The sequence below is a fragment of the Pelmatolapia mariae genome, linkage group LG16_19 (genome assembly GCF_036321145.2).
Source record: "Pelmatolapia mariae isolate MD_Pm_ZW linkage group LG16_19, Pm_UMD_F_2, whole genome shotgun sequence".
NCBI lineage: Eukaryota > Metazoa > Chordata > Actinopteri > Cichliformes > Cichlidae > Pelmatolapia > Pelmatolapia mariae.
Window position 1 is genome coordinate 51,628,309 of NC_086241.1, and position 15,301 is coordinate 51,643,609.

A 15,301-nucleotide genomic window follows, 5' to 3' on the forward strand; every position below is an offset into this window, starting at 1 on the left:
TGTTATCTGGAGAATGAGATCATCTTTTTCCATTCATATAAACTTCTACCCACATTCGCCTTTATTTCTCCTGTCTGAGCTTACCCAGGTTCCTCGGGGGCAGAGGTGGAGCAGAGTTGGTGGTGGGCTGAGGGGGGTTTGTGTTGACTATGGTGCCGTAAGTCTCGTTGTTGACCAGGTTGGGCATGAAGGGGCGCTGCTTGTCCTTAGCTTCACGGCCTGCGGAGCCCAGGCCGGACTGTACGTGGTGGGAGTTACTGCTCGGGGTGTAACAGCTGACCGGTCGCTCGTCTCTCCGATGGGGGCTCGGCTGGAGTGGAGGCATGCATGTGAGGATGTGAGCATTACAGTTACACAATGTGAGACAGGAGCACATCATATATGATTAACCTCTTGTTTTTAGTACATGCTGCAAGGAAATAGGTACCATGCACTTTACACATGCACCACAATCATGAACTTTTTATTGACATTACGTGACATATGTGCAGGTGAGCATTCATAGTGAAGTATGGCTGTCATGTGACACCTGCACGCTCTGTGCAGGCAGCAATGTCCCAGTCATGGGACTTTGTCTTTTAATAAAGCTTCTCTCTAATGTTTTAGCATTAGTTTGAATAATTATTTTACTATTTAGGAGATTTCTCATTTGGCTGCAACACTTCAACAAAGGCAAAAACACAACAAAAATAAAATTAAAAGATGGTTATTCAAAAAAAAAAAAAAAAAACCAAACAGTTTCAATTATCTGATGAGTTTTCAATAATGAACTCAGGTCCAATCAAATCTAAGTGGCAACTTTCAGGGTTTAAAAATCAAGCCAATGCCAAAACTGCAGTTCCTCGAATGGCCACTTGAGGCAGGTTAACTCCTGCGTTAAAATGTACAATTTCTCCTCCTATATATAAGGCTCCTGTGTTAAAATGTCCACATTCAGCCTTGAAAAAAACATGTTTAAAGCCTGCTACAAAAAAAGTCTCACACTTCACACTTTTCTCATATAAAGTGCCTTGAGGCGACTGTTGTTGTGATTTGGCGCTATATAAATAAAACTGAATTGAATTTTCTCAGCAACTATTAGTAATTAAATTGTCCAAAATCCAATCACATTCAATCATTTCAGGCAGCAGGAATGACAAAGCGCATTATAAAGCACAAAGGAAATAAGGAATTTAGTGTTTAATTTAAGGAGATTATTTTGTTTCCACTAAATACAAAATAAAATAAACCTTTTGCAGAAATTCAGAGTTCTTCAGGTTGTTTTTCACAGCAGCCTCACTACAAAGCTGATTTGATCTCTCTCTCAAGCGTTAGTCGTTTTCATCCCTTTCATGTTTGTTTGTTTGTCTCTTTATCACTTTTTTAAAACTTTTTTTGTCTTGAATTCTTTAAAAAAAGGAACTATTATTATTCACAAAAGCATCCCTCACCTTCTCATCCAGATCCTCGTCGCTCTCATCCAGATCTTCGTGCTGCAGGCACCATTCATACTCGACGTGGACGTGGGCGTTGAATTTTCCTGCCAGTGCTTGATTCAGCTGTAAACACATACGTACGGAAACGCAAATGACTGACAGCTCTTACATTTCACGAAGCGACGATGTGCTTACAGGTCTAAACATAGTAAGCTCACCAGCTCCTCACACTGTAGGTGTTTGAGCCTTCGAGCGATATCCAGCGGTGTCTCCCCGGCCTCATTAGCTAGAAGGCAAAACAACAGACACATATAATCACTGTTGTACTCACAAGCCACATGAGCACAAACACACGGCCCATTTTCTCCCTTTCCTGTCACTGTGACAAGACAAATGTATAATTAAACCGTTTCCCACACCGAGCATCTCTCTGGTGTCTCTCTGTGCTCCGTCTCTATTCATTTGTTATCTGGCTGTTTTGTTTGATTTCAGAGCAGAGCAGAAAGATAAGTGCTGTGAGAAAAAGTTGCCACGGCTTGTTTTCTGGGAACCAAGTGTGAGATGAAGATGGGCCACCAGAGAAAACAAAATCCTGGACTCAAAAGTCTCACTCAAAAGCAACTTTATAAATACGAGCAGCTTTCATGTATTAAGCACACTGTTATGAAGAAATTCCATTGCAGTGGCCTCTATATAATGTGCAAAAGTCTCAAGCCACCCCTCATTTCTTTATATTTTACTAGTAAATAGGTGCAGCAATAAGATCATTGCCATGCTGATTAGAAGTTTTTCCTATGGTATTGCACGGAAGGTCAAAATCTGACTTTTCTATATTCAGTTCTGACCAGATCACAAAGAATGGCGCCATGTTTTACACTCACTGTGCCCCTCATGGTCTCCTCCATACAAACTGATGATGATTTTATCATTTCATTACTATATAAGATCTGTTGTCACTGATTCTTTAGTCCAGTTCTTGCATAATATGGCACACCTCAGCCTTTTCTCTCTGTTTCACTTCCTTAAGAATGGCTGCTTCAGACCTAAAATCAATTCTTTTCTAAGTCATATGTTATGTGTAGGCAGAAAAAATGGTTCTTCCCTTGAGTTAGGTGCATTTTTTAAAGCTTGAATGATTCAGAAGTCAGTGTTAAGTGGTTTAAAACACAAAAAATAATACTCTGAAAATGATCAGGTACAAGGAGTGGAATGAAAATGATGGAAAATTGTCCTAAAAGGCCCTTTTTGACAATTTTAGAAAGTTTTGGAGAGCTAGTGCTTAAACCAGTTAATACTACAACTACAAGAAAGTCTAACTCCTTGAAATCAAAATATCAAGAAATGAGGGGGAGCTTCAGACTTTTGCACAGTGCCGTAATGTGCAATTTAAATTGTACTGTGATCAAGTTTAATCTGCAAAATTGTTTTTTTTTGTGCTTGTGATTCCTGATTAAAATGACCGGTGTCTCACGCTGTCAGAAAAATGTGAAGGACTAAAAGTACAGGGAGAGAAGCAGATGGACATGGAAACACTCAAAGTACAATTACCTCAAAACTGTAATCACAATATTTCAGTCCTTGCACTTTGTTAGCTGCTGCAGAAAAAGAACAATGGACTGTTGATGCACTGCGGCTGTGCTGTTTGTTTCTGGTGTTTTTCCTTACCAATCTCTATGGAGGCTTTCCCCCGCAGCAGCAGCTTCAGACATTCACTGTTGTCAGTCAGGCAGCAGTAGTGCAGCGCTGTGCTGCCTTTGGCTGTCTGCTTATCCAAATTTAAACTTCCAGGGAAGAGAAACAAAGAGGGGAAAAACTTTAAATCCCAACACAGAGGATACAAAATCCAGCTTTCTTCTGTCCTGCCTCAGTGCTCCATAAGACCAGGGAGTAGTTTTTGCCAATACAAACACTTTTTGTAAAATTGTGTTTTTAGCAAGCAAACCACAGCAAAACAAAGCTCTATTGTTGTTTTTAATGCATCATTATTATTATGCAAATAGTTTCTGTCCATAGAGAAAAGAGTTAACAGAAAAAAAGTGGATGTCAATAAACCAGCAGGACTGAAAATAAGCTTTTGGTCTTTTTATGATGGTCCGACAGACCATCTCAGCATATTGATTTCTGGTTGCCTTCAGTGCTGTGTTTACCTGTTCTGAGTGAGGAAGTCGACAATGTGAAGGGACGTTCTGTCCACCAGCCTCACCGCTAGATGAAGAGCCGTCTCTCCTTGTTCCTGAAATAAAACGATCAAGCATTTGCATGAAATCTCTGGGAACGTGTGGTGGATTTCAGGTTCATGGAAGGAGATAAAGAGCAATAATAATGACACAGATTATTATAAATATGAGGAGGAATGGTACACAGGAAAATGTTAACATATGTTGTGCACTGACATGCCCGTTGGCCAGAGGAATGGGCTCCATGAGGTCCACCCCCTCAGCGTAGACCTGGATGAGGGAGAAGATGTCTCGGGCCTTCACTGCATCGCACAGCGTGTGAAGCCGCGACGTCGCATCCGGACACTTCTTCTTGGCGAAACGTTTCTCCGTGTATTTGGCTGTGATGAAGTCTTTCCTCGCCTGCCTGGGGGAGAACACGAGGACACAGATGCTCTGAGGCAGCTGCTTGTACAGTTTATGACGTTCGCAGGCTGTGCCATGTTCATCACTGACGACATCTCAGTGTTCGGCTGATTTTTCATAAAAGTTTTGAAAATAAAAGGAGTCACAAATAAGCCCTAAAAATTCGACCCCGGTGAATCCTAGCATTGTCATCTTGGAATATACCCGTGCCATCAGGGAAGAAAAAAATCCATTGATGGAAATACTAAACTGCTGTCTTCATTTTTTAATCTTGCTGAACCTGGACCTTACCAGCTCTAACAGCTGAAGTGACCCCAGATCATCACTCTGGCCCTTGTAGGGTGAACGCCAGGCATAAAGGGTGCATCACCATATCTTCCCCTCTTCTTACCTCAATGTACCCATCACTCTGGAACAGGCTAAATCTGGAGTAATCAGATCACACGACCTTTTTCTATTGCTCCAGAGCTGAATCTTTATGCTCCCTGGCACGCTGAAACCCTTTTCTCCGATTAGTCTCACTGGCAAGTGGTTTTCTTAAGGCTATCCAGCTGCTTAGCCCTAAACCCATGAGTCCTCTTTGCACCGTGCATGTGGAAATGCTCCTATTTTCACTATTAATAACAAGAGCCATGAATTCTGCTAATGTTTCGCGATCTACGACCATCCAATCAAAAGTTAGAATCATTCAAGATTTTCTTCCCCCAATCACACTTCTTCCCTCAAGACAACACCTCAACACTATCTTTCCAGGTTTCAATAATGCATTAAACTGTTCTTTCAGAAGTCGCCTTAAGTGTTCTCACTCTGAGGATCAAAAATAGCTTTTGTGATTATGATAAAAAGTTGATCAGATTTCAGATTCTTTTCTTACTTTTTTTTCTTCTTTTTTTTTTTTTAAACAGAAGAGATAATCAATAAAAACACGTCAAACTTGTTACTTAAAATGTGTTAAAGGGTCACATAAAAGCATCTCAAATCGATGTGCAGAGTGTAACCTGAGATCAGTGAGGAGACGGGAGCAGCAGAAGAGCTATGGAGGTGAGGTGAGGGGATGGAGGAAGAATGGAGTGTGAGGGGGTGACTTACATGTCACTGGTCGGGTTGGGTTTCACCACGTTTTCAGCGCTTAAACAAGCCTCCATGATTTCATTAAAGCCTACATTCCCCACATTCTTGGCCAGCTGTGGAACACACACACACACACACACACAGTAATTAAAACTAGTTATGTGTCATTTTCTGAGCCACATCGATTAATTCAAAAGTCATCAGCTCCAATCACGCCCCCACCGGGAGGCAGGAGACATCCTGAGCTCCAAGTGTGGAGCCTTACAGACTCCACAACGCCCCGTCTGACTGTGGCCAACGCGACTGGCGTCTTAACACCAGGGAAAGCAATGATGGCTGGAAGCATTTAATCCCGACCGTCCCTTAGGCAGTAAATCACTACACCAAACGGTGATTAGAAAAGCCAAACAAAATCTCAGCTATTCTGAGTGTGCAGGCTTCCAGAGGTCTTTTAAAGAGGAAGACGCAGAAGGCCAAGAAAGGTGCTGTAAGGCTTTCCTTCTCACTTTCACCCAATCTTTATTTACTGTCCACCTGTCCTTAAAATCTCCCTCTATTTTTTCCTTCTTGTTTCATTTTCCAAGCTTATCCTGCTTAAAATATTCCAGAGAGCTCTGGAAAAACAGGAACAAGAAGATGGGCAGTGATTTACCAAGAGCTCTGAGGTGCTGAGTACATCCAGCGTGAGGGACTGGATCCGCGAGTAGTGGACTCCCAGCTCCCTGTGTATCCCTGAGCATTCAATACAGGTGAGGATGCCCAGGTTGGTGGATAGCCAAGTCGGGTCTGTTAAGGGGTAAAAAGGGGAAGATCATTGTAGAGAAAATGGAGAAAAAGGGACATAAACAATGCATGAGTGACATGAGAGAGGAGTGTATGTGGGTGGCGCACTAATTGGGTGAAAAGCACTAAAGCAGAAGTCATTTCAGCAGCCTGTGAGCCAACTTTGATGTGTCCTTGTGGAAATCCTCTGGAAATGTAATGGCTGCCTGAAGAGCCACACTGCACAGTGTCACAGGAAAGTGACCGAGCTGGACTGGTTACTCTGTGCATGTGTAGGTATATGTGCCTGCCATACATACATACTATAATAAAGTACAGATCTGTGGTGGGGGTATTTCATGGGACTTTGGGGGATTTCACAAAACTAATTTCAAGGTTGTGGCAGAATATTTCCTCAGGGGAACCACTCTAAGAGTTTTCAATAGGAGGAATTTATACCACTGGTGTGCATGAATTACACTACCCGCTCCCCGTAAATATTGTATACTACATTAAATTACAGCAAACATTTTGCCAAAGCATTGTGCACATGTGTGATCTGCCTCCAGGCAGGCTTCTAAGTGTCCGCTGCCTTTAGGAACCGAGGACACGAGCGGAAGGACGTTAAAGTCAATGTTGCTTTTTCCAGAAAATCTGATCATGACTGCAGAACTGTGGAGATTTCTGATTTGATCCAGTCCCCTGTGTCAGGAGATTTAAATAATTAATGAAGTTATCTGCTGCTGTGCTGTGTAAAATGCACTCGGTGCGGCTCTCTATTTGGAACAATACGCTTAGGGTCCACTGTATATGCATTTACTAAGATCACAGCTGTAAGCAAGACAGAAAAAACACCTGAAATTATATAAGAGTAATATTTGAAGCTAAATGTAAAGACTTAAAAATCTTTAATCCAAATGATGTTTAAGGAATTGAAGAAATCAGAAGATCCTCATGACTGGAGATGCACCAACTAACTATGTGCGCACGCCAGCCAACTAAAATTTGAGATCGTTATGGTTTCTGAATTACTACAATTTGAGGTCTACACAACAGCAGTTACGCAATCGTGTCTTTCCCATAAATCATCTCTTAGTACATGAACACATAAACAAGTTCTTCAGGGAAAAAGGAGCTGATACTGGAGGAAAATCCCAGGAAATCCTGAGATCTCAATTCCTGGCATTCAACCCAATCTGGTCCATTTATGAAAGTAAATGAGCTGGCATCACTATGCTTTCAATAATCAAAAATAAAAAAACATGTAAAGCATGTAAACCTTGTGTTTAACTGAAAAAAAGAAAGAAAAAAAAGGCATACTTAGTCGTTTCTGGTCTTAAAAAGCTGCTTGTATAAGAGTTTAGCATAATCTAAATTGTGGGATATCTGGCTACCACATAATGATCATGTAAGTTTCAAAACACCTTGCAGAAGTGTTAGTTTTCCATTTGTTTAGGCTTAAATTGAACTTTATTAAGGCATCTGAGGGTTTCCCCCGTCCATCTGTGCCACTCACTCGGGGCTCCGCAGTCACAGCAAACATCATTCCCTATCATCCGCTTGACTTCCCCCAGTATCGCCTTGGTCAGCTCCTGCACGATGTTGTTCTCGCCGACATGATGGTCCCCTTTAAAAGCCTGATTTAACGCCTCCTCCTTACTGTTCTGTAGCACCGAGATCCAGCTGCAGGAGGGACAGAGTAAAGGAGCACGGGAGACATGAGTCGGGCAGATGAAAAGAGGAAAAATGACAAAAGGAGAAGCAGTGGGAGGAGAAGGGGGGAAAGTGGGTAAGAACAGGAGCAGCTAAGGCAGACAAGGGGGGTTCAGACTGGAGTAAAGGGGCAGTTAATGGGCATGAGGTGGGAGGTAAAGTGACTGAGTGTGTGTCAGGGAGGAAGTGTGTGGAAAGTATTGGAGGTGGTAAACAGGCGCACCCACACACAAGAGGAAGGAAGGGAAAAGCACTTACATTTGACAGTCCTGGTCGTCCTCGGCCTGAAAGTGATAAGTTCTGTCATCTAAAAACAAAAAAAAGAAAGGAAACAAATGATGGAATATAAAAGATGAGCGGGAGAAAAAACAGAAGAAGAAGAAAATCAGTCAAAGAGCTGCAGATATGCAGTAAAAAGCTTTGAGTGATTCTCTCCAGAGGGCATTAAAGTGCTCAAGTGAAAGGTCAGACTGAGGGCGCGCTGCAAAACAAAAACATAAAGTAAGAGTGTTTCCATCTTCAGATGGGAGTTTTTTATACAACTAAATGAAAGGAAACTTAAACTATGTTATATCCCTAAAGCCTGAAGTTTAGCCTCTTCATCTTAAATTCATCCTTAAACTTTAAATAACCACAAACTGCCATGTTTGTCACATGATCATCACACAGATCATCCCTCCCTCCCTCCATCCTCCTTTCCTGCCATCTCTTTATGACCAGACTTCCAAGCAAGTGTTATTTGAATATTTGTTTGGCAGAAACAAACAAAAGAAAGCAACATTGTAGTCTTTCAATTTATCTCGGCCATGAAAGCAATTATTCTACCATCATTTTGCTCTTTGGTATTTGAGTCTAGTCTACACGCTGGATTCAGATGCCTCAGACGTGTTAATATTGTTTCTTAATCATCTCTGTTTTCCTGCTGCATGGGAAATAATTGAAATCTGCTCAGCTACATAACAAATCTCGGCCAGCTGCTGCTCAGAGCCAATTAAACAGAGGCATTTGGTTACAACAACACACTGGAGAATGGGGAGAAAAACATGGAAAAGAGTTGGGAATAGGCAAAAAGATATCATAGGCAGCAGAAAGCAAAGAGAAGAGGCTAAACGTACGTGATATGAGGTCAAAACTCCGCTTCTCTTCAGGATTGTGTTTCACCTGGCAGGTGAGCAGGTTGAGTTTAGCTGGCGGCCGGTTAGCCTACGAAAGAGAGACAGATGGAGGGAGGGAAAGAAAGGAAAGGGGGAGAAGGAGAAAAATGAGAGAACAAGTGAGCAGGAGTGTTGGTTTAAGTGTATCTGACGGTTGCTGGAGCCAAACAGAACATCTGATAAGCAGCTCTGTGAGAGATGAACCGTGTCAGCAAGAGGGGTTGACCGAATCTTTAATGGCAAGGGGGCAATCACTTTTTTCCCTACATAGATTCAGGTAGGTTTGGATAGATTTCCCCTTAAATAAATAAAAATCATTTAAAAACTTAAAAAAAAAAAAAAACACTGAACACTGTGTTAAAAGTGTGTAAAAAATGCTAAAAAAAATGCTAAAAAATGCTAAAAATTCACTTTTGTGCTTTTTCACTGCACTGTATATGAAGACAAGCAGCAATGATGAGGCTTGCAGCCAAACTAAAAGGTTTATGCGTGTGTTTTCAGATGAAAAGATGTCGTCTTGTTTTTCATACCAGTGCCACTGTTTGCTTACTGTGCCGTGTGAGATAGTGAGGAATCCGTTCTTCGCTGTACACTTCCTCTTCTGCCACACTTTCCTCAACCTGCGACGCAGAGACGGCAGCGATTAGTATGTCGCGCATACACCGGTGCAGTGAATTGGTAAAAGCCAATGAAATATTTATCATTATCACGTTACCACTAGCATTCACATGCATTAGTTATGACACACAGGGTGAGCATGTCTACAATAAAACAATAAAAAGAATTAAAAGCCAAAATGATCTGTATCAATTTTGACAAATTAATGTCAGCTAGCAGGATCTCCAAAGTAAACTACCTGTTATGGACATTTTCAGCATTTTGCAAATTCTATGAGGAAAAAATTTATATATTCAAGATGATCTGCAGGCTGCTCGTTTCAAACAAAGCAAACCACACTTCTTTTATTTTGCAAGCTCTTTTACTGCACGTGTGCTCCACCAAGCTGCTGCATGAAACTGTGCTGGCAATTTTTGCACAATCTTGCTGACAAACACTCATTAGTAACCCACCAACACGAGAGAGACAGAGGTGGAGGAATAATGAGACCTCTAAACGCCACAGCCTTCTCTGCGTTCTTCACTGAAGAAATAGTTTGTTGTGTAGTGACTCATCTGATCTTTTGAACGCCCTTTTCTAAACGTACCCATCACTTTTCTTGTGAAGGTACCCGCTGCGCTCCGTGCCGTGCTCCTTGTTGCCCTGCGGCTGGTGCAGGCTGTAGGTGGTGCTCTGACGCACCTGTGAATCCTGAGGAAAAAAAACAGCAAAAGCAGAGCTGTGATTTCAGCAAATGAGGCGCGGAAGGCAGGAGCTACACACTGAATTAGCAAAAAACAGTATGAAGTCGAGGGGGAGCTGCACAAGCGCAAAATTGCTCTGGATTACACTGCGCTTCTGGGTCTCCTGCTCCGCGGAGGATTTTAAAGCAAATATCAATTATGTTAAGATTGCTCCTCTCAGGCTGAGTGATTTTGTGCAAATAAAGGGAAGGGAGAAAATAAGAGCTTGTACACCTTTGAAGTCAGAGTCTGCAGCAGCAGCTGGCCAAATTGTGTCATTAGCATTTTAATCTCATTAGCAATTCTTGCTGTTTTAACACATGCAGCCTGAATAGGCTTCATTTAAATACATCAGCTACCATGAAAGAGGACCCAGACTTTTTTTTTTTTTTTATGCATGAGCGATATTCCTTTTTTGTGGAAACACTACGGGAAACAGAGAGGACGACTTCTGAGAGCTGGAGCGGCTTGATGTGTGCCGATATCAGCAGACATATACACACAAAAAAAAAAATATGACAGCCCCACCTCAAACTTTTCTCACTGAACGACACTGTGAGCTACTACATCGAAAACATCGAGCACTGGAAGCAACGACATCACCACAGGGAACACGAGATGCTATATGAAGCTTTTTTTTTTTTTTTTTTTTTTTCCCCCCACAAATCCACTTACTCTTCTGGACTTGTTTCACAAAAGGCGGCAGCAGCAGAGGAGAGAAGAAAACAATCTTCAGATTAGACCTGAAGCTGCTGCGCTTTGCAGCATATTTAACAGTTCACTGAGCACCGAGCTGATGAGCAGTCTACCTCAGTTCATTTGGGTAGAGAAGTAAACGACTAATAGCACATGCAAGAAACAAGACAGATGTAAGAAAAGAAAAAAAGATGTGCTTCTTTTCAATTATAGTTTAGATCCCAACCCAGAGGGATAGATTAGTAATGGAGTCGTATATACATTAGTGTGTGCGTGAGTCCCAAGTTAATGTCATCACTGAGAGAAGCTGAAGTCTAATAAGCAGATTTGAGCTTGTCCGGTACATCATAAAGCATTTGATCGTTTCGTTTCTGTTGTGGGTGTTACCTCCTTCTGCTCCACCTGTAACGCCGACTTGAGGACGTCTCGTAACTGAGCCAGCTGCTTCCTCTCCTCGTCTTGCACCTGCTTTATCTGTACAGACACAAGTCATGTCTAAGTCATGAAGGAAGGTTTAAGAGTGGAAAAAACAGGCTGGAATTAAATGGCTCTGACCGTGTGCAGATCTGTGGCCAGCTTCTCTATGGAAGGTTTGAGGTTGTCCACAGCTTTTAGACCGTCCTGAAAGAAACTGAATGACGAAGCACACAAATTTATCCCAGTGTGACAGAAGTGCCACAAAACAGATTTATAGTATACGTGAGTAACTTTTTCTTTGCAGTGACAGTGGATCAGGGCACTGGATTTCCCTACATCCTAAAAATATTGTTGCTATAATACATTAAAAATAACATCAACCGTGCATACCCCAAACTAAATCTTTACTATTAGACTGTAAAAAATATGCTTTTCATATATACTCAACTTAACCACGTGTATCAGGGGTGTCAAACATAGGGCCTAGGGGCCAGAATAGGCCTGGTAAAGACTCCTACTCGGCCCGCTAGATGGGTTTTGAGAATGTAAAGGAGTGCACAGATTTTGAACTTTTAACCACATTTTCCTAGGTTTTACAGTTTTTTATTTAGATAAAAGGAGTCTCATCAACTGCCAGTCAGTAATAGATAAACAATTAAATAACAGAAACATTTTTCACCAAGATCTTTCACATAATCTTTTTATGTTATAATTACAGGACTGTCTGGGTGATGAACTACCAGAACTTTTCTGTAATTTTACACAATGTGTAAAATTTCACTGGTCAGGTCCACTTAGTATCAAAGTAGTATGTACGTGGCCTACGATGAAAAATAAATTTGACGTATATAATATGCACGTCTTACTTGCACTGTGCGTGGAAATACTTGATAAGGTTCTGCAGCAGATCCACCCCCTTCTTGATCTTGATCTCATTGACTTTGAGGAGATACTGTAAACAGATTGAATCCAGATCCAGGAAGAGGGGTCAGTCCAGGTTCACACAGATGGAAAAGCAACTCTGAAGTCTGAGACTTCAAATACTCATGGACCATCTCAAATGTATACATCCCTTTCATCTCATACCCAGACACTTCAAAAGGGGAAAAACGTAATTTTTCAAGCAAGGCTTCATTAAAATGAAACATCTAAAAAGGCATTCAGCACATAAACATGCTTACATGTAATGTGATTTTTGTATTCCAACAGGCCGTGCAGTATTCAGTTTTTACCGTACTTTGACAGAAACTGCCCTGTTTTCTCAACCCACCACTGCCAGGATAATACTATCAGGATTTCATACAATTTTAATGTTTCATTAATTCATGTTATATATATTTAAAACACTGGTAATCAAATGAAACCCGTCTCTTGATAATCGCTCCAACTAACCTCACACATCTGCAGCTGGAAGAATCTTCTCTCTTTCTCCATCTCTTCAGCGATTTCTGCCCCGCTGATTTCCGTCCTAATCATCCCATGCTGTCTCGCATGCTCCTTCTTTTCCTTTTCTATCTTGGTGCTGGCAAGAGTGACAGCATGGGAGAGGGTGTCAAAGAGCAATCAACAGATCCATAACAGTACCGAAAGCATACAGAAGGCATCATAATGTGAAAAATCAGCCCTAAAGTTGTCAGGCAGTTCATGGTTGAGCTACATATAAGATGAGAAAAAGCCAGGTTTGTAAAAGTGTCAAGGCAGTAGATGGGCTTACATGAAGAAGCAGAAATTCTCTTTATTAAACTTAATTTTTGCAATGTTTAGAAACCGTAGAGTGTTGATTACATTTGCTGATTTCGAGTGAAAAAAAGTTGTCTCATGACCTGAAAATATCGAGGCGAGCAATTGAAGAAGCTCCTGATAAGAGCACAGGATTGACATAACCTGGTATTAAATATGTTACTGGGTTACCTAAGCAACCGGAGCCTGAAATGTCTCCTAGAAACCATCAGTTAGCGACAAAGTGATGCTGCGTGGACGCAGATTTAGTCAAGTGCCTAAAGTTTTTGCATAGTAAAGTATTTAGCAACACCGAGGGGGGTCGGCACAGGAAGTGATTTCATTGCACATCCTATGTCAGTGACCCAGCCCGCTAGAGGAGTTGCCTAGGTAACCCTCTGTGAATCAACTGTATCCTTTGCTCTCATTGATGGCCGCTTCAGTCACTGGCCTCGGAGTTGAGAGATGTTCAAAAAGGCATCAATACGGGCCACGCTTTGCTCTGAAGTTCAAGACAGGTTCAGAGCAAAGTCTCGGGTGTAAAAAGTCTCGGGAATGAAGAGTTGACCGGTCCTGAGATAAACCTCTCTCAACTCCAAAGCAAGTGATTGAAGTGTCAACCAATGAGAACAAAGAATACAGCTGATTGACGTATGACGGGGAGGGGGGGCTATTGTTACAGTGCTATCTGGACAGCTGGAGCTTGGGACGTCCACTAGAGACCAACCATCATCAACAAAGCACGTTCTATGTTGACGCCCCTTGACGTTTGACATTCCAGGCTCTAGCTGCCTAGGTGACATTATAATTTTCGCAACTCTGTCACATGTCGCCTTGAAATTGAGAAAAGTTTAACTCGGGGGAATGCCCACTTTATTTGTATTTTTACCCGTCATCATTGAATCTCTCCGACTTTCTCCGAATTTGTGATCAGCGAACTGCTTCCTTTCCAGACACCCCATTAGAAAATAAAAAAACCTGATCCACCAGCTATGTCAGACAATCATGATGAATTAGAAAGTAATTCTTGCAAAGCTGACTTCATTCATTCCTGAGTAATTCGAGCTGGTGTCTCATTTAACCTTTTTTTTTAAATCACCTTGTACTGCCAGATGTATCGTGTCCTGAAGCAAACACACCAAATGTGTAGGTGTGTCTGCACAGGAGGAACGCACGGCTCATTGCACCGATTTCACTGAGATGATAGAAAAACAAATAAATAAATAATCCAAGCTGCTTGAACAGAAGTGCCAAGAGTCAAACTGCACTAAGCTCATCAGCGCTTTTTTTGGAAGGTTTCCATAATTAGCAGAGAGCTTGTTTGGGAAATCAAACACTTGTAGTTTCTCGCTGATGACGGCAATTGAGATCAGTACATAAAGCAGAAGGAATTAGAGAGCAGATGTCGACCAGGGAGAGGGGTTCAACTCAGCGATTCAACTCCACTCAGACTTTTTGCAGGATTCTTTTGTGCACGTTTTTTTTTAGTGTTTGAGGATGATTACGTTAAAGATGATTAAGGTTAGCCATGGGTTTAGTGTATTAAAAAGGTCAGGAGTAGGACCTAAGAGACTACAAGCCAATGAGATGAGTGATTAGATTTAGATTTGTTTATACATGCTGCCTGACAGCCAGCGCTCAGAGCCAGTTTTTCCCATAAATTCTCCATCTTCCACAGGCAATCAGGACAACACAGAAAAACAACAAAGGGAGAGGGGGGGTGGGGGCAACGTTTCATGCAACAGGTCATTCTTTTGGATATGCCGCATTTTCTCACAGCATATTTTTTAAAATAGTTATGCAGAAATGTGACTGAAAGCTGCGTAAGAGTCCAGCCTGGTTCATGTGCATTAAAGTAACATTCACAACCAGAACACAAAAAGTTGATTGTGTTCATGAACACATGTACCTGGATGGATTGAGCATGCATCGAGACATTTTAGCTCACTACCTGATGTTTAACTCACTTATTAACCTTAAACTTAATATTCAAAACTTAAAATTAAAAATCTTAGCAAAAGTAAAAAAGCAACTTTAAAATGTTGTAAAGCTTTTCTTTTAAAGTCCATTAATTATTTAATTAAGTATTTACCTGGGAGGTATATGGGTGATTACTGTATATTGTTTGGTAATTATAAAACAAATGAAAAAAATAATAATTTTACTCAAAGAGTGTTACTTTCCAAAGCTAACAAAACTACTCCAATAATATTCTGTCTTACCTGTGACATTATGAGCTGTTTGTATTTAGTTGTACATTCACATTTGTCTAGGTTTCACTGGAGGTACACTCACTGGACACTGTGTTTAGGTACATCTGGGTAGTATCAGGTTGGACCCCTCTTGCTTTCAAGTCCCTTAAATCTTGAGGTCTATTGGTGCTCTACTGGACTGAGATCCGGAGGCCGTTTGAGTGCAGTGAACTCATCGTC

The 15,301-nt window shown here is 41.4% G+C and overlaps 1 protein-coding gene across 2 annotated transcripts in view; it reads right to left on the reverse strand.

Annotated features, from left to right (window-relative positions):
* Window positions 1–15,301, reverse strand: part of asap2a (ArfGAP with SH3 domain, ankyrin repeat and PH domain 2a) — a 58,028-nt gene that overhangs the window by 5,920 nt on the left and 36,807 nt on the right. For both annotated transcript variants that reach the window (XR_010096451.1, XM_063496675.1), the window contains exons 6-22: window positions 12,543–12,672; window positions 12,017–12,102; window positions 11,289–11,364; window positions 11,121–11,207; window positions 9,902–10,005; window positions 9,248–9,317; window positions 8,659–8,746; window positions 7,802–7,850; window positions 7,347–7,513; window positions 5,721–5,854; window positions 5,087–5,181; window positions 3,809–3,998; window positions 3,563–3,648; window positions 3,081–3,196; window positions 1,634–1,701; window positions 1,431–1,538; window positions 85–310 (exon numbers count right to left, since the gene is read on the reverse strand). Coding sequence is in view for 1 of the 2 variants with exons in the window: in XM_063496675.1 (XP_063352745.1) it covers window positions 85–310; window positions 1,431–1,538; window positions 1,634–1,701; window positions 3,081–3,196; window positions 3,563–3,648; window positions 3,809–3,998; window positions 5,087–5,181; window positions 5,721–5,854; window positions 7,347–7,513; window positions 7,802–7,850; window positions 8,659–8,746; window positions 9,248–9,317; window positions 9,902–10,005; window positions 11,121–11,207; window positions 11,289–11,364; window positions 12,017–12,102; window positions 12,543–12,672 (1,880 nt within the window). In the remaining variant the exon portion in view is untranslated. The remainder of the gene's footprint in view (window positions 1–84; window positions 311–1,430; window positions 1,539–1,633; window positions 1,702–3,080; window positions 3,197–3,562; window positions 3,649–3,808; window positions 3,999–5,086; window positions 5,182–5,720; window positions 5,855–7,346; window positions 7,514–7,801; window positions 7,851–8,658; window positions 8,747–9,247; window positions 9,318–9,901; window positions 10,006–11,120; window positions 11,208–11,288; window positions 11,365–12,016; window positions 12,103–12,542; window positions 12,673–15,301) is intronic.